The sequence below is a fragment of the Mytilus californianus genome, unplaced genomic scaffold (genome assembly GCF_021869535.1).
Source record: "Mytilus californianus isolate M0D057914Y unplaced genomic scaffold, xbMytCali1.0.p SCAF_3, whole genome shotgun sequence".
NCBI lineage: Eukaryota > Metazoa > Mollusca > Bivalvia > Mytilida > Mytilidae > Mytilus > Mytilus californianus.
Window position 1 is genome coordinate 83,016,844 of NW_026262679.1, and position 25,383 is coordinate 83,042,226.

The 25,383-nt window shown below is 33.0% G+C and overlaps 1 protein-coding gene and 1 pseudogene across 1 annotated transcript; one reads left to right on the forward strand and one right to left on the reverse strand.

Annotated features, from left to right (window-relative positions):
• The window catches only part of LOC127733663 (uncharacterized), a 33,661-nt pseudogene extending 16,303 nt beyond the window's left edge, over positions 1 to 17,358 (reverse strand).
• Positions 17,359 to 21,470: 4,112 nt separating this feature from the next.
• On the forward strand, positions 21,471 to 23,732 carry LOC127735231 (cerebellin-2-like). The gene is made up of 3 exons (XM_052245349.1): positions 21,471 to 21,501; positions 22,647 to 22,789; positions 23,280 to 23,732. Exons 1-3 carry the CDS (start codon positions 21,497 to 21,499, stop codon positions 23,672 to 23,674), a joined length of 543 nt encoding a protein of 180 aa, XP_052101309.1. The 5' UTR covers positions 21,471 to 21,496; the 3' UTR covers positions 23,675 to 23,732.
• The last annotated feature ends 1,651 nt before the right edge of the window (positions 23,733 to 25,383 follow it).

The following is a 25,383-nucleotide window of genomic DNA, read 5'->3' on the forward strand; positions in this document are numbered from 1 at the left end:
GACTGATTTTTTTGTACTAGAATGAATTAAACGACATCGTGATTGTTAATATTAACGAGACTAAATTGTTTATACGAATTGCAAAATTTATTACTCTTCAGTACTGATTTTGTCTTTTAAATGATTTTGTGTCGATAGAGGTATTTGGTAGTCCTGATGAAATTATTTCCTAACTTATCTTGGTCGAAACGATTGAAACCTTGACATACGGTATCGACACTTGTTTATGGTTAAAGATCGTATGTTGTCTGTCAATGTCGTTCTTGGTTTTTCTTTATATTTTCCAAATGTGATATGTGATTTCGCTATGCCTATAACAGACAAGTAAGCGAATAAAGATAGATCTGCGTTTTAATCATATTTGGTTTTCTTAAGTTAAGGGTTGCTGCATCTTTGATATACGACATAAACTCGTTTTATTCATCTATCTAAATTGGTTGATAACGTTTGATTTTGTCAGTTTTTATAGACTTCCCCCCGTTTATGAATTTACCTCGGTATATTTGTTTTACTGTATAATTGAAACTATCAATGATTCAGATTCAATATTGACCATTGTTAAAATGAAGACAGTGGGTTGCATTACACAGTTTCAATATACGCAAACCTCTTAAACAACAATCAAATACCACTTTAGTCTCTCGATTGACCTTCCAACTTGATATTGATATTAGTCTTTATTAATTTAGGTAATTTTATCAGACTTTAACGAGGGTTTAGACAAAAATATAGGACATTTTTGACTCAGACTTTATAAAACGTCACCAGCGTCTGAGCAGAAAGTTGATGAACCAGGGTTATGTCAAAGAATGTCTCGTCCTGTTTTATCGGAAGATATCAAGACCCTGTTGATAAATATTCTGTTTAAATTTTACAAATAATACATGATGGTCTTGAAGTATAGATTCTAGGTACTGACGTTGTTTATCTTTTTAATAACGTGTTATAGTGTTCTTTTTATTTGTCTTTGTATATTTCTAACCATTACTGTTTAGTCCTTTTTTTGGTAATATCCTTTTGGCGGGGCTTAGTATTTTTACTTCCCGCCATTGTGTTATTGTGCTATGCTAATTTGTTTGTATTCTTGTCTTTCATTTTTGCTCATGTGCTTTGTCTATATGCCATTTTGTTTTCCTTTGTTGACTTAGTTGTTTGTTTTTATAGTGATTAAGATATAACACGATGTTGACTACTCCCCCATTTTTGACATTTTTACCTATATAGATATAAGAAGATATAGTAAAATCACAAAAATACTGAACTCTGAGGAAAATTCAAAATGGAAAGTCCCCAATCAAATGGCAAAATAAAAAAAAAAAACAAAACAAACACATCAAACGAATGGATAACAACTGTCATATTCCTGACTTGGTACAGGCATTTTTTGTACCCATATTTTGTACCCATATTTTGACTATTTTATTTATTATGTCTGTTTTGTTCACGCATCGTTGTAAACATAACGGAATTTGATGAGACTGTCGTACAAGTGAGAGGTTTGGCGCTATAAAACCAGGTTCAATCCACCATTTTCTACATTTGAAAATGCCTGTACCAAGTCAGGAATATGACAGTTGTTGTCCATTCGTTTGATGTGTTTTGTCATTTGATTTTGCCATGTGATAAGGGACTTTCCGATTGAATTTTCCTCGGAGTTCAGTATTTTTGTTATTTTACTTTTTTCTTATGTAGAAAATGGTGGATTGAACCTGGTTTTATAGCTAGCTAAACCTCTCACTTGTATGACAGTCGCATCAAATTCCATTATATTGACAACGATGCGTGAACAAAACAAACAGACACAATAGGTAAAAATGTCAAAAATAGGTTACAGCAGTCAACATTGTGTTATCATCTTAATCACTATAAAAACAAACAAATGTAACGAAGAAGCACAAAAGGGCATACATCAAATTTAACATCCTCATTTTGCTTATATTATACGATTTTATTTATCTATGTAAAATCCACCCATAAAGGATGGAAGGTTTTAAGTACTGGCGTAAAATCGCACGTTTGAAATTCGCACAGGTAGACATAAAATAATTTTGTCGTTCAAAGTATGACAGGATACATAAATACAGAGTCACGTAAAATGGATATAACAAAAAACAGACTTAACAGTAAAATTAATATTAATAAATAAAATAAAATAATTGTGTGGTACAAAGTATGACGATATACATAAGTACAGGGTCACGTCAAATGTAAATCACAAAAAACAGACTCAACAGTAAAAGTAATATTAATAAATAAAATAATTTTGTCGTTCAAAGTATGACGGGATACATAAGCACAGAGTGACGTCAAATGGATATCTCAAAAAACAGACTTAACAGTAAAAGTAATATTAATAAAGATAAATATAAAAGAATACTATAACACGTTATTAAGATGATAAACAACGTCAGTACGCAAATCTATATTTCAAGACCATCGTGTATTATATGTCTGTTTTGCTTGTTCACACATTGTTGTCAATATAATGGAATTCTATGCGATTGTCTTACAAGTGAGACATGAGCAACACGACGAGTGCCACATGTGGAGCAGGATCTGCTTACCCTTCCGAAGCACCTGAGGTCACCCCCAGTTTTTGTTGGGGTTTGTGTTGCTCAGTCTTTGGTTTACTATGCTGTGTTTTGTGTTAGCTAGGGTTGTCAGATTATTTTCGACTTGTGAGTTTGAATGTCCATTTGGTATCATTTGTCTCTCTTTTAGCTAGCCGTAAAACCAGATTTAATCCACCATTTTCTTCATAAGGAAATTTCTGTACGAAGTCAGAAATATGACAGTTGTATTCCAATATTTTGATGTATTTGAGCTTTTGATTTTGCCATTTGAGGGACTTTCCGTTTTGAAGTTTATTATTTTTGTTACTTTATTTTTTGCATTAAATTCTCGGAGATGTTTTAATAAATCATCATTAAAAAAAACCCCAAAACTTGCTTATTGTTGCTTTTTGAAGTATTCGAAAGTCACAATCACAATAATAATCACATACAACCCGAATGTATAGCTATGATATCTTTAATCTAATACAATGTCTCACAAAAGATAGAAAGGTAAATAGTACTCTCGAATCTTTTTTCATGACATCATATCCATGTAAACAAACATATGGTGACAATATGACAATCAGTAGTTGGCATTGCAACCGAGATTGAAATATCGTTGCGCTTTGTGATAATTTTTTGAATTCTTAATATTATGATTGGGAGTATAAATTCTGATTTTGTTACACAGGGCTTTGAAAAAATCTTAATATAGTGCACCTATAAATCATAAACGCTGTTGGTTGGCAGAGAAATAACAAAATATACAAATCTAAAAGTCTTTTGTTTGACCAAGTGGAGGATCGAACTAACGACTTCATGCACTAATGAAAATCTTTTATCTTGACAAAATTGGTAAATAGTCTTAAAAATGTACAATCTAATTAAAATAAGATCTCTCACTTGCTCTTGTTTACTGATATGTCGCGCGCCATTTCAGTAAACAAGAGCAAGTGAGAGATCTCATTTTATTAATACTGTAAAGTGCAGGAAAGGACATGAAAACCGAGTGTGTTAATTTGTCCCGTTCAGACACACATACGTTGTTGTAATACTACTCCTACGCAATGGACATCACTAATAAACCAGGAAGTGATAACCCGCCTAGAACAATAAAAATAAGGAGATGTTGTAAGATTGCCAACGAGAAAACTATCAACAAAGACAAAATGACAAAGTTCTGTTCATTTTCAGTTTAGAACCATTTTTTGATAGTGATCGTGCTGTTCAATCTTTAAGTTGTGGTTTGCGGAATGCTGTTTGTCTTTCAGTTCTTTTTATTTGGTCATTATGGTTATCCTTTTTGAGTTATGATTTAATCCCTTTCTTGATTTCTTCTTACTCTTTCACAAATCAAATTATTAAGCAAATATGCACCTGAAGTTTTAATCACTTTTTCCATAATAAAAATAACATGATGCCCGATAAAAATCGATGTTCCTGCTTGTGGAAATAGTTGCTACATTTTAGTTTCTCCCCAATCTACTTAAATTGATGTCCGAACGGGGACACAACGTCCCGTGACCACAGAAAATCCTTGAAAGACTGTCAGGCGTCCGAACAATCTCGGTCTAAAAATCAAGATACTCGATCTTATCGGTCTTTCATCGGCTTGTATCTCTTTTCTCAGCTCTATATAAAATTGCATCACAGGTTTGTGACTTCATTTATGTTGACCCTGCCACATCGTATCTCTTCCCTTTGCCAATTTTGAATACATAACTTACCTTGTTTATTTTTTATGTCATGGTGACCTAAAAATAGTAAAGATTTTAACATATTTACCTTCAAAAATAAATTTCGTTACAATTAAAAGTATGTAAAAAAAACAATGATAAAATGATATATAGCTCTTATCATCCAATGAAGTTTATTCGTCGGCATTTGACGTTGCAATTTAGAATTGAAATATTTGACATCACAAAGCACCTTGTGTTTGCTTTCTGGTATAAGTCATACGATTTGTTACTAGAAAACTTCGGCAATATGATATAAAGTTCTGATGCATTACTTTTATTACGGAATGCGTATCAAAATCAAGCCATATAAAGGTAAGCTAAGATATATGCAAATGTATAATCCCTTCGATATTGTATGACTTTCTGTTTAAAAGGTGAAAGCGGAATTGAATCAAAACAATTATATATGTAGCTTTTTTTTAAATTTAGAAAATACCCAATATTTTGCAGTGGAGCAGAATTTGTAAGCAGGTCATGCTCCACTAGGGACATCAATAAAAAATTTAAGAATTATATACTATAGATGTTTTATAACTAAAACGTAGATGTTACTAAACTAAATCCGGATAAGTTATCAGACCTTTGCATGAGAGAGAAATATTCCTTAATTTAGAATGATATTTAAAATTTTATAACAGGAAATTTCAATGAAGCAATATCCTTATTTTCATTCCAGTACGGAGTACTGGGCTGGTAATACCTTATGAATGTCTCTTCAGTGTTACTTTAGGTCGAAATATTTGAAAATATAAACCTAATACAAACTTTGACGAGCTCATCGAACCAAAAAGGACCGAAAGTATAGCCAAATCCGGATAAGTTATCACAACTTTGCATAAGAGAGATATATTCCTTAATGTAAACTGGACCATAGATGATAAACTATTGTTGTGTTGAAATGAAAGTGGTGTTTTAATTATTCTATTCAATTTCCGTTTATTACAAAAAAGTATAACAAAAATAGACAACATAGACTATATGTATACATCTTGCTTCATTCGTGGTCCATATATCCTGATTTATGTCAAGTTGCTTTATCATTTCAATCTATTAAGTATAAATAATATATAGTATGTTATCAAATATTTGCTTGCAAATGTATCAAATCATTGGAGTATCCATTTACGGAACATCGTCTATTAATGAATGTTCGTTTAAATAGGCTGTTACATGCACATTTTTCGAAATTATGTAATTGTGAAAAATGACATTTTTGCGCCACAATATAGGTTGATTAAGTTGATTTAGATACAATGTATAATGACGCTTTAGCAAGTCTTCACTCAGAAATGATTTCAAAATATACATTGCAAACCCTGCGATACCATGAAAAGCGGAAATGGAAAATAATGATTAAAGTTGTGCAAAGGATATTTAGGACAAAAGAATTTATTTCCGTTATGTTTGAAGATTGCTTCAAAAGCATTTGCAGTTGAAAACAATTTTCCTGGTTTTATCAAACGGAAATCTTTTAACATAGCAGAGAGAATATATCAGTTAATATAAGTAACCAGTAACCAAAAACTTTAAAAATTAAAAAAAGTAGGTCATTGTTAATTTGACAAGGACACTCTATGACTCACGAAAATATTATGCTTTAACTCAAACTTAATAGATCTTAAAATATTAGAGTAAAACTCTTGAAAGATAGTCATTTCAGTAGACAAATGAAATTGTGAACTTGAGTGCTATATGTTGCTCGAGAAAAGTAAAAGGTACAGTTCGCGGATGATATGGTCTTTAAATTCACCGAAAATAAAAATCATCATGCATAAAACAAATCTTGAACATGAAAAAAAAGGCTTTCAGAAAATTGAAAAATATAAGCTGACTTGTTGACAGAAATTAACTATGCCCTTAATAAATGGCGCCTTATGTAACTTTTGATATTTGTCAGCTTTTAGCAAAAACAGTTTTTTTTTCTCGGAAAAAAATATTTTTTAGAAGTCGTGATCTATAAGCTCCCTTCAAAACGGATTATATAAAGTTATCATCAGCTTAAAACTAAATGCCATCCTATCAAAAAATTCCATAAGTACATTTCAAATTGGAACGTTTGAAACGAGAAAAACAAGTAGATAAGGATCAGCATGGTGATGGGCAAAAAAGAAAAATTAAGAATAGAGAAAAATGCCCCCTAAAGAATATTGAGGGGCTGAAATATAAAGAATAGGATAAATGACCTAAGAACTACCAATGCACACCCTGATAAAAAATTTTGATAATAATCTATCAAAACTGTTTTTTCCGAAAAATACAACATGTATTATTATGTATTATTATGAGTTTTTTTTAAAGTATCACTGAGGTTAATTATACTGATTTATAAATACTAACAGTGTTCTTTCAATCATTATACGTCTAAGTGGTTTACCAATGGAAACACCATCTGCAAGATAGACGTAAATAAATTAAGAAAATATAAGAAATAAAGACTGGTATATTACTGTTGTTACTTTACTCTGTATACGTCATATCATACAATTTAGCTAAATATTTAAAAATAAAATCAAGGAAGGCAAGTTTTGATAAGTATAACAATCAGACAAGGTAAGCGTTTAAGACATATCTGCTTTTTCTTAATTAAATTTCGCTGTGTAGTAGAGGGCAAAGTCCCTTGTCCAATAAATAATGCAAAAGTTGTACAATTTACTTGGCAATATAATGTCATGTGTTGTCACAGCAGTAATTTGCATAGAAACGATAAAACGGCGTAATAAAGTTACACCCTCAACAACAACAAACACAGTTTCATAGCACTCTAATGAAGGCAAGAAAGTTCATGGGTGGAAGTATATTCTACAGACTATTGAAAGTCAGTATTAAGTCAGAAGCTTGAAATAGTAGACGCTAAATTTCATCAACAATGTTTTAACAACTTGATATAGTGCCACATTTCCTTATTTTTTATACTAGTACTTCATTTACGAACAATTTAATGTGATAACTGTCTGAAATAGAAGCATTTCAATTATTTCACAATGATGTCTCTCAAGTCTTTAAGCGTTCAAGCATGACAATTATAAATTAATTTTATGCATTTTTGCTATTAAAGAAAAGAAATAATGGAACTAAAGATATCAACACGTTTTGGGAAATTTATTTTCTTATAACTAAAACACTCTTTAACCGAATAATCATGACAAATTGTAATTTGCAAAATATCGACTAAGTATCAAGTAAAGAGTTCTTGCTAAATGAAATTATGAAATTGTCCAATGAAAAATCTGTCAATAAACATGTCTATTTGTAATTGAAAAAAAATGCGTCTTTCTTCCTGCTTTGCATCCTTGATCCCCCAACAGGGACAACAACAAAGCTTTATTTGACAAAAAAATTATATTTACCCCAACTTCAATAAGGAGATAGAGAAATATAAGACTTGAACGTCTTACTCATATAACAAATTATATTTACCCCAACTTCAATAAGGAGATAGAGAAATATAAGACTTGAACGTCTTACTCATATAACAAATTATATTTACCCCAACTTCAATAAGGAGATAGAGAAATATAAGACTTGAACGTCTTACTCATATAACAAATTAATACAATGTTAATACCACTTCAAAGGCCACATTGGAATGATTTTATCCAACCTCTAGAAATGTTTGGGATATTTGAATGAATCAGTATTCAGACCGGCTAAGGAAATGAATTTTTTACGTTTTGTCTAAGAACGAACGCATCTGTTAAAGTTACTGCCAGTGGCATGTTTCGTAATGAGTTCGATAAGAAAGATATCAATTGTATATTCAAAACTCACAACGGGACAACTCCATGGCAAAATACGAAAGACAACGAAAAGACAAACAAGTTTACAAAACACAACAAAGAAACTAAAAGAAACTAAAGACTAAGCAAGACGACCACCCCCCCCCCCCCCCCCAAGAAAAAAAAATCCGGGCGTGATCTCAGGTGCTCCGAAAGGGTAAGAAGATCCTGCTCCCCTAGTATAAAGTACAAATTCGGTGATAAGTCTCATTCGATGATGTCACAATTGTGAAAAAGAGGACGGGATTACAGTTACGACAATTGGAACATATTCATTGTCACCTGTGACACAGATATTACATAACGGTCAACCAACTCGTGACGACGTCCGTAAAACTTTCGACTTCACCTTTAACACTTGTAACACATGATTAGACACCAGACTGTAGTTTTTTAGATAAGTGACACAGTATTCCCAAATGATAGATTAGAAGGGACAATAGTTTATCGATGTTCAAATATTGCTGATGGAAATGATTTCATTCTGTTTTTATATAAATAGATGTAAACATGGGAGTTGCATGAAATTCTTACACGACAACCACTGAGACTGTTTGCCAAAAAATTCTTAGAAAACTATCAAATATCAATGTCAATACATTAATGCACATATAAAAACGTATCAATTGGATGGGTCCGACATGAAAAAATGAATTTGCATAATGAAAAAATATTTCCAGAATCCCCCCAAAAGACAGGATCCATCAATTATATTATATTGAAAGTTTGTCTATAATACAGGTATATTAAGGTAACCAGAACGTTCATCGGCAATCTCATGGATTTTTATGAAAAAAATTTCATCCAACTAGAGAACAATAAACTGCATATGAATATCGATAAAGATGATATATGCAACTGCAATACTTTCCGAGAAATAGCAATTTAAATATCCGAAAACTTGAATCACATCGAATAGATTCCGCACACGTGAATATCGCACAGAAGATCAGCAATTGTGTCTTTATATTACCATTTCTCGAAATCGTGTCCTACGAATTCTCTTAAAAATGGTGTGTTATTGCTACTGAAATTTAGGTTTGATTTTTATGAAATCATTAGGGGTCACCGAATTCATTTTTTAAAGTTTATATAGTTGAATCTTTTTCACAGTATGAAAACAGTTCTGAGAGGGTAAAAGTAAGCGTGACGTCGTGACTGCGTTGCATCGAAACCTTATTTCGACGTTTTCTGTAATTAGATAAACTTTCTTTTTTAATAAGTTTGGGGTATTCAAATAGTTTTTGCCTCGAGCAACACTGGAGAGACATTTATTGTCAAAATACGCATCTTGCGCAGGCAATTCAGCACCGTAAATGTTATTGAATGATTTATGAAACAGAAGTAAGACATTTAAGTCAAACTATTCAGTACTAATTACGAAATGTACGTGCATCATGTATATTTGTATTCTCTATACAGAATGTACAATTTGCATTACCTCCGAAAGTATAGAAGCTACTTATATTTTTTGTTCCTTGCATGCAGTTGCACATGTTGTAGTGGCATTCAAAATTTCGAAAACAAATCCTTGAGGTCGTCAAATTACTTTCTTGTTACTTTAAAGTCATTTATATAAACAGTGAAACTTCTTTAAATCGGTCCCTCTGAATACCGGTTCTCCCCTCATACCGGCCAGATCAAGAAGTCCTGGCCGATTTGTATTCAATTAAATGGTCATGTAACCTTATAAAACCGGCCACCCCTTTTAACCGGATACTGAACTATCCTAAGCAAATACACTCAATGTGACTAAGTATAGTTAGTATTGGGTGAAGATGGATAAAAACTTAGTCAAAAATGAATGTATGCTTACTACATTCTGTTGTTTTTTGTTTTTGTTTTTGTGTGTGTGTGTCGAAGTATTGATTGATTGTTGGTTGCTTAACGTCCAGTGGCAAATATTTCATGCATATTCAGGACGATCAAGTTTACCAAGTAACGTAATCATACAAAAACAAAACACACCAAGGAAATGTATAATACCAAATACAAAAGCATACCAAATAACGTGTATAGTATAAAAGCAAAGCGTGTACAAGCAAAGTCTTTAATCGCGATGTCTGCAAATTTGCATAACATGTACACCAGGAACATTTCGACATGGCCCAGATAAGTCGACAAAGTGGGCAGCTCCTGCTAAGCTATGTAACTTGCCGGTACACTGTATATGCATGTACTAAATTCGGAAAAATCCTGAATGCATTGTGAATATGCACAAAATGTTGGTATTCTGGATGACTGTTCCTCCCTATGTGGTTTTTAAAAAATAAATGCATTTCAATTCTAAGAAACGTAATTGCCAATACAAATCAGAAATAAGAAAATGTGGTATGATTGCCAATGAGACCACCCTCCATCCAAGATCAAATGTCGTTGATGTGAGCAATTTTAAGTTACGGTACAGCTTCCAACACTGAGCCTTGGCTCACTCTGCACAATAAGCTATAAAGCACACCAAAACACCTGTATCTGTATGTGTATGTTGAAGAAAACCTAGTCTGGCTTTTGTTCATCCAGTGTAAAACAATTCAGACAGGAAACTAACGGCCAGATTCATATACAAAAACAATTAACAAAAATATAAATAAATTACAGCAACAAGCGACAATCACTGAATTAGAGGCTCCCGACATTAAACATATTTGCTGAATCCAAATCATCTATATTCCAATGTAACCATACAAATACCCGTGTAACATTATCTTACAACAAGGCTTAGTTAGAATATCTGAAACGCCTTGCCTGCCGGGAACTGCGACCAGAGAACTATCCTAAGCAAATACACTCAATGTGACTAAGTATAGTTAGTATTGGGTGAAGATGGATAAAAACTTCCCACTAAACATCATGTTTGCTCTCTATCTCCCATTGAATGTCTATGACTATACGATTATAAGTTCAAATCCACCCAATACTCAACCCACAACTTATAATCATTAAAAGGAAACAACCATTAACAAAACACCAATTTATTCATGAAATACAGTAGACATCTACATGTAGATGCATAAACAAAAATGCATATGAAATATTAACATTCATGTAATAAAGATTCATATCAAAGATACATTGTAGATTTCAGTATGATATTCAGTCCCCAACACATAGTTTTCTTATTGTATCACAAAAAATAAACTAACATGTACATACTATAATCTAAGGGAGATAAATAAAATCATCAAAGTATCACACCCTAGAATGAAATATTTTATTATCAAACTTTTCCATTATACTTTTATAATAAAGATGTTTGCTGCAGAGCTTCAAGATAACCATAATAACCGAGATGCTCCGGAAAAGTAAAATATACCGGGAAAATCATGTACTATAAAAGTTCTTCAAGATGATCCAACATAAAAATAAAAAGATTATAAACATATTGAAAAAATCATATTAATGTTGCAAAATATTAACCCTTGAAATAAACATAAAAGAAAGTAGAAATTTAGTACATGAACAAAGGACCTTGAAAATATTAAGGAAACAATCACCAGCAAACATCTGTAAAAACAAACTTCTCTCAGTATATAGATAGAAAATCTTATTAGATTCTAAATGTTAAAATTTATCAAATTCTTGATGTTAAAATTTTTGAAGTTATCTCCCAAGGATTACAAAAATCGTAACACTACACATTTAAACCAAAAAACATGGTGTCTAACTCAAAAATCTTTTGTTGTACTTAGAGACTCAAATACAGATTCAACAGGATTATTATTTTGGACAATATTCCTCATCAAAGAGCCAACTGATCCTCTACCAACCATCTTTGAAATTGTGCTATATCTCTTGAAAGAGCTATTTGATGACCAACCTATATGGTCCATAGCGTCATGCGTGTTTATCCCTGATAGTGCCATTGTTATTGCACATGCCCCACGAATCCCATGGGGGGTTTCACCCTCATACAAACAAAGCTTTGTAAGATATTTTTTCAACCTATCATTCATTGTACTTGATGAAACAGGCATATCTAACACCATAGTTCTATTTAAATTCAAAGTACGAAAAAGATAACCAGTTTCAATCGTCACCCTAAGATTTTTGGCTCCCTAAATATACCTCTCCGAAGCAAAAACAGGACATATAACCTTATCCTCCATTCTAAAGACTGAAAACTCGTTAACCTTACCATTTCCCAATGTTTTCCCAACAGTATGGGAAAATATAATACCAGAACTACCCTGAAACCTTTTAACTTCCTGAATAAGGACAAGTCCAAGGTCATTAGCACGATCACCTGAAAAATACTGCAATTTAAAGAATGCCTGGTCTCTTAAAACAACATACTTCTCAGCTAAAGATAAACTTGGATTTTGCAATCTAGCATCCAAATATTCACATACCGATTTCAACTTCCCAAGAAATAATGGCTTTGCCTGTTTTTGCTGCACATGAGATTTTGCTTGTTCTAACTGAATGGCTTTCAAATAGTTTTTCACCTCCAAACTACAAGCAGGATTTCCACCTGATGTGGCATCATACCATTTATCCCCCCTTCCACTTAATTCAAAGATTGATTTCAATTGTCCTAAATATGACTTAACTGTGCCAGCAGCTAATCTACAAGGGCAGTTACAAGTGAAAGTACCAAACTTCCCCAAATTTTTACAATTCAAATCATGAATCTGGGTTTTCCCTTTTCCATCCTTGAGAACAAAATTTCGTGTAACATCCCTAGGAGTGGCTGTCAGAACGCATTTTCCCAAAGATTTTAGAAACAGTTCAAATTGTTTTTCTAAAGCAGACTTTTTTCTCATGTATTCTGAACTGGAAATCATAAGATTTAAGTAATCTAAACGCTTTTCTACAATATAGTCGTCTCCATTATCTAGTCCAGTCTGTTGTCCTAGATTGTCTCGACCACAAGATTGACAAAAATTAAAACCATAGTCGTTCACATGATTACATACACTGCAGCGTTCAGGTGGCAGCCACATTCTAGGGATGTTTGCCTAAAAGAACAAAAATACAGCTCTTAAAAACTAAGCCTTAACACAAGTAAATCCCAAATTAAACCCTTTTTGTCAGAAGCATATCCCTTTACAGTTGGGTACAGAAGAGCCTTAGAATCCCCTTTCCTTGCTAAAGTATCCCACCTTTCAACATGTAACCAAATGATTGGAAACCAAGTTGGTTTCGGCAGAATTGAAGGCACTATCATGGTACATCTTGAAACCTTACACTGTTGTAGATGTCTAAATACCGCAAATATAAGATGAAATGGCGGAAATACATATGGGTTCATCTCTTTTGATATATCCTGTGAAAAAAATATTTACCCCAGAAGAACTCTTACAGGGAAATGGCGTGAAGTGTTTAAGAGGCTGACCATTAGAATCAAGCATAACATTTGAATCAAGAGCCATTAAATCTATGGAGTGGGGACCAAACTTGTCCTCAACAAACCTCCAATATTCATCTGACAATTTTGCATCAGCTTTAGACATCCTTTTAGATTCTTTATCTGCAGGATTATCAGCAGAAGCAATAAAATGCACAAGAAGACTTATGTTAAATTCATGTGTGAAATAAAAAATGTCCTTCAATACGGCATTCAGACTAGGATCCCGACCACCTTGATTCTCCCACGCCTTAACTACTGCCATATTGTCACAGAATGCATCGACTCGATGATCCATTAACTGAGATTGAACAGACTTCAATGTATTAAGTAAAGCAAAAGCCTCTTTAACATGTATAGCTTCCTCAGAATTCTGGCCCTGAATCCAGAAATCACCAAACTCTTTAGTCTTTCCTTGGTGAACCAAAAAAGATCCCCATTTATAAGGAGTTGCATCTGACGCCAAAACAACCTGAAGATGTTTCTCATCGCGCCAGGGGGCACAACCCGTCCAATTGTCGAGAAAACGCCACATGGAAATCTCCGCCCTTAATTCTTTATAAATCTTTATCGGCCGGCTGTTTTTAAGTGCGATTCCAACTGCCCTATTTACTTCCCTAGAATACAGTCTTGATCCTGGGATTGCAAGTACAAATGATATACACTTCCCAGCAAACCTTTGTAAAGTTTTAAGGGCTACTTCATCATTTGCCAAAATTTTTTCCCTTAGTTCAGAAAAAGATATCTTTTTCTCTTTGGGCAAAATGAAAGCCATTTTCCTGGAATCACACAACATTCCTAAAAATTTTAAACACTTTGTAGGTGTTAAAACACATTTGGTCAAATTAAGGAAATAACCAAGTCTCACTAAAACTTGACAGACTATGTATAAACCTTTAAGGGCCAAATAATAAGGGTCAGCCTTATCAGTACTGTCCCCTTTCCACTCTGGTACCAATCTATCATCAATGTATAGCAACCCAGGAACACCTAAAGATCTACAATAGCTCATAGCTACCAGGCCAGTAGTATGGTATATAAAGGCACTAGCTTTAAACCCAAATGGAATACTATTATAAACCATAAACCAACCACCAAACTGTAAACCAAAATACATCTTACTGTGAGGATGTAGTAAAATGTGATCATCGCCAGACTTGTCATCTAAAGAAGATAAATAAGAATTCTCAGAAATAACTCTAGGCACATCCTTTAAAGTATCAAGAGTGAACGGATGATCTTTAATCCACAGATTTAAAAACCGCTCATCATGACACATTCTTGGCTTGGAAGGCTCTATAGTGATGGGCATCACAAGATAAGGGGGTTGGCACTGCCCAACCTTTCCTACCACAGAAATGGACCCATTAGCTATTCTACTCATTAAAGTTTCAGTTATAAATTCTACAAAATTCTTAAAATTTGAAGCATTTGGGAAATAAGAAGTTGGTGGTATATTGGAGTTATAACTTTTCCCCTTGAAATTCCCAGCAAAATGTCTAAACATACTGTGAATGTCTACCCCATCTTTAATCCAACCTAATTGCTCAGATGGGGTATCAATTTCTTCCCATGCTGCTAAATTATTACTTAAACTACCAGCTAAAAAGTTATTTGGATCTCTAAAAACCAGCTGATCAAAATCAAAACTTTCTCCTCTTGCCACTTCTTCTGCAGATGTAATGTGTGAGGAAGGCTGGGTTATCTCTCCGATAGCATTAACCCACGAAAATTCCGAAAAACCCCGACCCAGAGCTTTTTCAGGGTCAAAACCAGCAGATAATTCCCATTCTGGAATATCAGGATCAAACCTCAACTTTTTGTTTTCTTTTAGAAAAGACACCTCCTAGAAAAATAGAAAATTTAAAAAACTATCAGAGAGACAGATACCCAGCCTCCCACCCACGTGAAATAAAAAATTCCACTAAGAGATTAGCACTCTTTAGGAGGAAAGTCAGGCAATAAAAATGTACATTATCATTTCTAAAATAATTATAAGTAACCTAAATTAGAAATACTGAAACGGCATAGTTATTTCCTACTTGTCATAACTTAAAATACTTGTAAGAAAATAATCGATAGTTTTCTCCCCTGAATACCCACAAAATTCTACACATCAGTACATGTATATACACACAAGTCTTCAAGAAAATCAGGTATATAAAAAATTGTTGTTTCACTTCTATGTGACAACCTCAAGTATGTTTAAAAAACCATAATAAAGTAAACAAAACAAAGTCTACACATGCTAAATCAACAAATGAACAGTTAATACTTTTTCCAGATTGTTCAGTCACTCTTTTTTTTATCTTTGGACAGTTAGATACAAAATGTCCCGGCTCTTTGCAATAAAAACAAGCGCCTACACTTTTCTGTCTCCTACCCCTGCCACCACGAAAAAATTGCTGCCTAGGAGAAAAATCCTGAGAAGCACCTATAGGTGGCATAGGAAATGCCGGCGGGCATGGCATCTGCATGCCAAAATTTCCATAAGGATGCAGAATTCCAAAACCAGGATAGCTTGCCACCGGATATGGATTTACCGGGTTATCATTCTGCACCTTGCCCCTTGTATTTTCCTTTACTTTATCACCACTTTCATACTTTCTAGATTTTGCCCAATCAGCAACCAAAGAAGCTATTCTTTTATCCTCCTGCGACCCAAAAAGTTTTAAAACTAAACTGCAAAACTCTTCATTGTCTTCATATTTCTTACAGGTTGAGAAAGCCTTAGAAAACATAGCTGCTTCTTTGTGATTTGTCGTATGTGCAATATCCACTAAAGTCTCAATTGCGGCCAAAAGAACATGTGGCTCAGTTAATTTTGGACGACAGGCTAAAGTTCTTATATTTGCCAAAGCCTCGTCCACTTGCATATCTAATCTCTTTGTCTTAAGAGCATCTACTTCCTGCTTTAAACTACTCAAAGTTACCTGTAGATTCTGAGTATCTTTACTTCTACTGGATATATCAACATTAGCCCCAGACATGCCAGAAGCACCAGAACTCTGTGTCACTAAAATAAAAATATAACATACAAGTACACGAAGGTTAAAGTACCTCAAATGTGGACTTTTTTACACATAAAAAAGCAAAACACCAAAGGAGACAAATTCAAAATACCAATATTATAGCTTGATCCGATATCCAAAAATCGCAGTACAACAATTACATGTTCTTGTAATAAAAAGTACATTTGGGATAAAATATATTCAAGTCAAAAAGTTTACTCTTCAATTAAGACCTGCACATAGAAAAATACTAGAATATATACATGATATATGCAAAACTGTCAATTGCAAAATAAATAATATCATTTAACACTGATCCTTAAAAACTGAAATATTTAAAAAACTTGACGGGTACATCCTCAATTTACAAAAAAACATGCACGTTCAAAAACTAAAGTAATGTTTAAAAATAAAATAAAAGGTTAAATGACCAAACTGGAAGAAAAACTGTGGTATTTACATGAACACCACCTGACAAATGAAAGTACCTGTAGTTCTGGGTGCTTGTTGATTATCAGCTCCCACCTGCAAATCGTTTTGCAATGCCTGGCCCTTCGGCATACCAACCAAGTTTGCCTGAAGGATGGTGAGGTGCACCAACTGTCTAACTGATTTCAAATTTTCATCAATTCCCACAATGGCAAATATATCCTTCACCGACTCCCCCGCCAATCTCTCAAACTCTGTGCGTAGCTGCACCAGGCTATACTCCTCCAATGGGTGCCCCTTCTTGAGTCTACACAGCTCCCCAGAATTAGCATCAGGGTCCCAGGCCTTCAATTTGGCAATAACTGGTAGCAAACTCCCCCCAACATGGAATGTTTGTGCTTTAACACCTGCACTGACGTCTGTGGTGGATCAGCCATAATTAAATGCTAAAATAGAAAATTACCGAACATAAATAAATCAGCATTAAAATATAATTTCCAAAGAAAATACACCTGTTTTTAAAAAACTAAACGAACCTACAGTAGAACTATAAAAACAAAGTATTATGTGTGGAGTGAAATAGCCTCTCAACTAAAATATATGAGGTGTTATAACTTACAATTTTCCCAATCATCGACAAATATTGTAGGCAGACCATGCTGCCGACAAAATAACACACTACACACGTGTAACACTGTACACACATACGTCTAATCACAATACGCCCAAATACCATACGGGCTGCAACCTCAACGGTCGTTAAAAAATTGCTAATATTTCCCACTGTTAGAAATTAAAAATTAAAACAAGCAAACAAGCCTTTTTTTTAAAATATATATCTTTCAAAATGTCCGTCTACCTTCTCCAAAGATAAAACCACATGAATTTCAAATCTCACATTGTGCAGCAACGCACTAATTTTACCGCCAAAAAAGGTCAACTCGAATAAGTTACCAAATAACCTGAATTCAGTAAATAATAACCTTTTAATATTCTAGTCCGTTCACAAAATAGTAAAAGATACCATATTTAACATTTAAAGTCGCACGTGGCAGACCAACTATAAATTAAAAGCAACAAAAACACACCGTTCAAACGGCAAACTCCACTAAAAGGTTAAAACAAATTAAATTAACATTATCCCAAACAGTTTCCGGCTATACCTCCTAACTGTTGTACCAAAATAGAAAATTAAATTACCAACCTAAACTTAGAGTTGCCACTGCAACACTACAAAGTGGAAAACACTGGCTTCTATGAGAGAAAATAGAACACGTCCAGCTAGGCCGGTAACTGCGACCAGAATGAGGGTTCTCGTCACATCTCGTGAGATTTACTTAAGATACCGGCCGGTATTTTTGTATTTGGTTAATCAAAATCAATAAAATTTAACCTCATAAAACCGGCCTTGTCATCTGAAATCACCGATCCGTACATATAATTGTTTTGCAATAAAAGAAGATAATCCGGTCAATCAGGTCACCTGCATGCCGACTGACTACTGTTCAACTGTCAAATTATCTCATTACTTAAGCTAATTATGTGATGACAAGTAAAGATAATTTCACATGCTATTGCTAAATTACAATTCAATCATGATACACAATTTTCAATATTTACTAGAGCATTTTGATTAACTATTAAAGAAATACCATTAAGGTATGGTATATTTAATTTATTATTCCTGCAAAATAAAAAAATAAAATAAGATAAAATAGAAGTTGTAGATGTATTTTATGATACATATAATATACAAAAATAAAATTCACAGAGGAAAACATATATTTTGATTAAAATAAAATACATTTTCATATATACTCAAACACACATATTGAAGGGAACTTTTGATGAATTCAATTTTCAACAAACCGGCCACCCCCACAAACCGGTCGTTTTACGTGGTCCGACGGGCGGCCGGTTTGGAGAAGTTTCACTATAAATAAACTTGGACAAATCAAGAAAAAGAGGTTCTTTCAAAAACGTAAAAGATGCGTTTCCGTTTTCTAATGCAAGTTAAATTAAAAAACTGATTTCTCAAGTTAATTTTCTAAGTCCATGACCATAATTCTGCACAAAATCATCAGACCGGAACAAAATTAAATCTTGATCTGTAACTTGTCATGATAAAACTATGAACCAATTTTCAAATCGAATTAGTACTAGATAACTACATTAAAACACATTACATTTACAATTCGTTAAAAATTCCGACATTTTGCGACGATCCGTGTTGCTACACAGTGAAAAAAATAAAATTACCAATCAGTTAAAAATGTTTTTTCAAATAGGTAGGTATGTTGACTTGGAAAGCAGCATTGCTTTTAGTTCAAATAAGCTGTATAATATATTTTCAAAATACCTAATCAGGGATCTTCCCTGAAAATATAATGGAAATGACGCAACGTCTACATTCTCGTCTGAAAGGTAACATTAGTGTAATTTATAATCACTTTGTGATTCCATTTTAACAGCTATATTCTGTTAAGACTTTTAGAGCACATGCAATCAAATATGAAATAAGGATACCAAGGGATGGCAATGAGATAGTCCAACGACACAAATAACCAGAAATAGATATCTCGTCGAACAATAGTATAAAATATTTGTCTTCTCTACTTTTTTCACAAGTGGTCCTGCTTCCAAAATCAAAAAAATTATGATTAGTTTGTAATTTTAGGAAGGGACAAATCATACAAAGCAAGATGGTTGCAGTTACTTATGTGTTACTTTTGTTGAACGTGTTTTTCTACTGACCGTTGTCATTCCGTGGTGTATCAACTGATACTAATCGACGGGATACTGAATTTATATGTAACAGAATCCTTACGTGTCTTCTAAAAAAGACATGAACATTGATAAGAAGCGAGCATCACAATGCGCTATACAGATGATATCCTCTTATAGAATGATTTAAGCACTGAAACATTTGTGACCTTGTTATTCGCATCTCTCCCTTTGAACTTGAAATAAAAGATACAACAGATACAATTGAATCTTCTTTAACATTTTGACTTGCACATGCAATTGAAAATGACGGTCAGGAAACTACTTAAAGTTACGACAACATTTATATTTGTAATTCTTCCGATTGGTAATTTCCAGTTTTTAAATAGCACATAGTTGAAACGACATTCCAAGGCCTGTGTTACATATCATCAGGATTTTCTTGATAAACGATTGCTTGTTATAAGGAAGTTATTGGCTCTTGATGTTAAGTTGATATCATCGTTACAGTTTACAACCCCACCATGATGTGGTTCACCGCATTGTCAAAAATATTTTCCATTTATTGTTACCATAATGAGATATCAACGAATTCGAATAAGCACCGGTGTTTATCTTGACACAGGCAACACATCGGTTGCCCTTAATGAATAAAGAACTGTTCATAACCCGGATTTGGAAGGGTTTGTGTTAATGAACCTGAAATTTTATATGTAGTGTTTCATGACTGTTGTAAGTCTTTTGTTTTGTTTTTGTAAGTGCTGTTTAGGAAAAGGGGACGGGAGTATGACTTCCAAAAGCGGAACTACTACTTTTCTAAAACACGAGGAGCAAAATAGGTATGGAACAGAATCTTTATGATTAATGTCATCAAAAGAAGGAAAATATCTTAAAATCTTGATTTTATTATTACATGAAAAAGGCGGGCCTAGACAACAATGACAATAAGGATAAGATGTGCATATCTATATTAAAAAAAATCTAGTCTTAAGCAATAAGTATGTTTCATGTCTAATATCAAGTAAAATCAATTACGAAATTATCCAAAAAAACGGACAGCTAATCAGATGGGTTTATTTGAAAGGAAGTATCTTTTTATTATACTTTTCTTTTATTACTTCAATTTTATAATAACTTAAGGATTAAGCAAAATTAAACAGATCCGGAGTTAAGTCACGCTCAGTTTTCAGCATACTGATCAACAAAAGTTCCCCGTCATTTAGAAACTGATATCCTTTAAATATATATCATATTTCTTTAAAGTCACTTTTTAACTCAAATAATTATAGCTATTTCAATCTATTTATGACTCTAACATATTCCTTCCATTTTCAACCTGTGTACGGGTGAACCTATTTTTAAGACAATAAGTTTTGCTAGTTTCTTTGAAATTTTTTGACGTACAAGTGTGGTTAAGGGCTGAAAATATTACTCAAAATACCAGCATTGTGCCTCAATCTTCTTATTTCTGTTTAATGTCAATTCGCCTCATGTTGTATATTTTCTTTGAAAACTGTCTTTTAAAAAAATATTTGTACAGACTATTTTAGAGTATACTGAATTCAGAAAGCAGGCATGTAATGAATCGAATATCAATACAAAGTTCTTGCTGGAGACCACTGGTAGTAAAAGATGATGATTCATTCCCAGTCCCTGTTCTAATTATTTTTGTTGGTGTTGTTCTGTTGAAAGGTATTTAATTTTATCAATAACAAAGGTGTTATCAATGTAAGATGCATTATATAGTTTTCACAAACAAAAACAAATACTTTTCAAAAATTGGCACTTGTTCTTAAAAAAATAGATTTGTAATATGAGAATAATGTACATATTGCATGTCTAGTATAAAATGGAGATATAAGTAAATGTAAAACAATTGTATTCTAAAACAATCTTAAATAGTACAGTAGTCAAAATGGGGTAAGTTGCTTTAAAAGTTAATTACTTATACTAATCTAGTTAGGTGATGGTCCTTGTTAAATTTGCCAAAAAAAATGAATTTATAGTCGAATTAAGAAGGTAATTTTAAACCAGAAAATAAATGAATATATAGTGATTTGATGAAATGCATTCCTCTGGTACCTGAACATTAGCATTCGGTATAGATCAATGGCGAGACGCATGTATTCTCTTTCAAGTCCAATGTATCTTAAGTTTATCTTAATTGCAATGAATTATTTTTTCTTACCAGAAAAAAACCTATTTAAAGCTGGTCTTCACTATATCAACATCTCAACTGATCTGATCCCTCCCACCATATAAATAATTTTATGTCCTCTGTGCTCTTATCAAACTGCTTTGTCATCCTTTGTGCATCTTTTTTGTGTTACAGAGACCGTTCAAATGTTTTTATTCGAACGCCACTGATAAGTCTTTAGACGAACCGCGTCTGCCGTCGACATTATAAATAAAGGCAACAGTAGTATACCGGTGTTCAAAAGTCATAAATCGATTGAGAGAAAACAAATCCGGGTTATAAACTTAAACCAAAGGAAACACATCAACCACAAGATGAAAACAAATGAACAACAGGAGCACTGAAGTGCAACAAAAACAACGCCAACATACATAGAAACGAACAGTCTGGTATTGTGAATTACCTTTCCAACCACTGGGTCAATGCAATTGCTATTCGCATTTTCTTCCAAATAGAATCACAAACCCAGAAGTCAACACACGTTTGCTGACATTTAATATAATTGACACATCATTTACTTAAAATATACTTATGTTTTTCTACCCCAAAGCATTGATGCCCTACCCAGATCTGAATTTCTGTAGACAGAACAGTAAAATTTAAAACATCTCTCCTAAAAAATGAAAATAACACTTTATAAATTTGATGCGTCCGAATCTCTTTTCTGGATTTACCTTCATCGAAAAGGCTAAAATTCCCCCCAAAAAAGATTAAAGCACAGATGTATAAGTACTTGAACACGTGAGGATCTATCTGACCAAAAGGGAAATAAAAAGAAATTGCCAAATCAATTCAAGGTCAAATTTGTCCTCAGCTGATATTTGAAATTACCAGCATTTTGTAACATTTGTCACTATTTTATTTCTAGTTTACCAAACGTTCTTGCATTTTCTATTACAATGTATGTGTTGGGGAGCATGCATCCAGTATTTGGACATACACCATGTAGTACTTGTACATGCACACCTGTGGAGGAAGTTAATTGTAGATGTGACTGCAGCCGCCGATGTAGTATGTACTGTTCTTTGAACTTCATTAATTAAGGAGAATTTAATTTATAGAAAGAAGATAAATGTACTGTTAAATTGTCGATCCTTCATTTATAATTTAAAGCTCTCTTTGATGAATAAGTCTAGTGTATGTTACAGTTATTTGCAAATACCTTTACTGCTATTTAAACTTTAAAAAAACTTGTTTAGGGGAAGGAAAGGGAGGGTGGTCGTTGTTGATTTCAAGCGTGCAATTAAAAACCACAAGTCGAAAAAGAACCCTAATAATACCATGACCAAAACGGAAAGCGACAAGAAAAAAAAAACAGTACTGATTCACTTCACAAACACTAAAGATTGAGCAACACAAGACTCATCAAAAACCGGAAGTGTAAGACAATACATGTTATTTTCATGTTCATGGAAGTAAAACGACATCTTTTTATGATACACGTGTTTTTTTTTTTTTTCAATTTAGCGATATTCATTATTTTGATATTTTGAATTTCTAGATACACAAGAAATTGGATTTCTGGTGAGATTGAATAGCAATTTAATGAACAGACCGAAAGGATCCGATGTCATATATGATGCCGTTATTACAAATGATGGTAATGGCTATAATCCTTCAACAGGAATATTTACAGCACCAGTTCAAGGACTTTACTCTTTCTCTTGGACAACTACTACCCAAGCTAACAAATGCTTCTTCACGTACCTGGCTGTGAATGGAAATATGATTGCAAGAAACCATGCAGGAAAAGATAATGTCAACCTATCAGCAAGTCAGACTGTTGTTGCTCATTTGAAGACACATGATAAAGTAAATATTAAGGTCCAAGATAATTATTTCGCTGATCTTATGTATGGTGAAGGATGGTCAACCTTTTCAGGTTTTAGGATATGAGTTTTTTTTTATTTGCTATTTATTTATGATCGCAAAATAAAATTAAAGCATACATGTATATGTATCTGACTGATATTATCATTTTTTCAAACTGCCAAACAAGCTGTAAGTTACCATATTAGGTTGCATATATTATAATGGGGATATATATGTCACTGTTTTAGTTAAAGTGATTTATGTGTATACAGTTTCACTTTGAATGTTTTGTCATGTTAGATTGAGTTGTGTCTAAAATTGACTAAACAGAGGTGGACACCCTAGTCGAGAATTAAAAAAAAAATTTTGCTGAAGCCTGGAATAGGACACGTGCACGAGTTATTGAAAACATGTTTTTTCAACTGTAAATTAAATGTGTTTTTAAACGCTTGTACAATCAATCATTTGAGATATATCAAAAGTGGTATCACTACAAACCAGTAAAAGTCTGAAATGGCCTATATCTGTACTCGACTGTACTGATTTTTACTCGACCAGTCTGAATTGGTCTGAAATTTACTTGATAATACTCGACTGTAGTCTGAACCATACTTAACAGTCTGAACTTGTACTCGACCCTTACTCGACCAGTACTTAACCATTTTATACGCGTCTGAACCATGCTCGACCTAGTCTGAACCATGCTCGACCTAGTCTGAACCATACTCGACCTAGTCTGAACCATACTCGACCTAGTCTGAACCATACTCGACCAAGTCTCAACCAACCTAGACCAATTTTTTGTATCTATCTATTGTATTTCATCAATTTAGGAACTGTTTTTAACAACAGCTATTTCCCCTGGCTAGAAATTTGAACAACAATTTGAAATTAAAAATGTATTCAATATAGCATTGAAACCAAAATTTCACAATAAACATAATATAACTTCATCACCATATTCATCAACACTTATATACATACATATATATCACCTTTAAAATAAAAATAAAACAAGCTGATAAAATAATCTCAAAACTGAATTGTGACTAATATTTTCAATGTTATTCAAAATTTTTTGAATGTTTCAGATATATTTTATGGTTACTGGACAATTTTCATTTATATAGATTTATGGTGTCAGTTGAGTTTAGTTAAAAATGCAGTGAACATTTTTTTTATTAAAATTTATATAAAATAGCATATAAAGCAACTTAATAAATTTAAAAAATGACACCTTTGATTTGTTAAACCAAGAATTTAATATAATCATGATAATAGAACTTCCATAGTAATCCTGTGATAAACTTTTAAAAAAGGAAATGTGTTCCAAAGTTACAGTAAAAATTTATTTCAATTAAATTTAAATAATTTTTGTCAAAATTAAAGACATGGCATACAAGAAGCACTTTAATAAGGTTTAATTACCTCAGTACATGTGTGTTTTACGGGTAAAATGAAAGCCCTATTTTTCTTAAACTCGTGTATTACTCTAGTGAATTCAAAAGGCCTTGTGATTTAAGTTTTACAGGATGTTGCAATTTTGAATGAATGTTATTTAGAATTTAATACTCTCTGACCAGGTGTGATCTTTTTCATGAGTTTGCCCCAAGCAGGAGGTATTACTTCATACTTCACTACTAATCAGAAGTACAATTTTATTAATTTCTTTAATTTTTATCCCTTTTTGATATATATTGTATATAATATATCCCAAATTATGATAATAGATATATTTCTAAAATAAGGTTAATCAATTTCAGTGATTTTGTTGGCTGTTGTTACCTCATTAA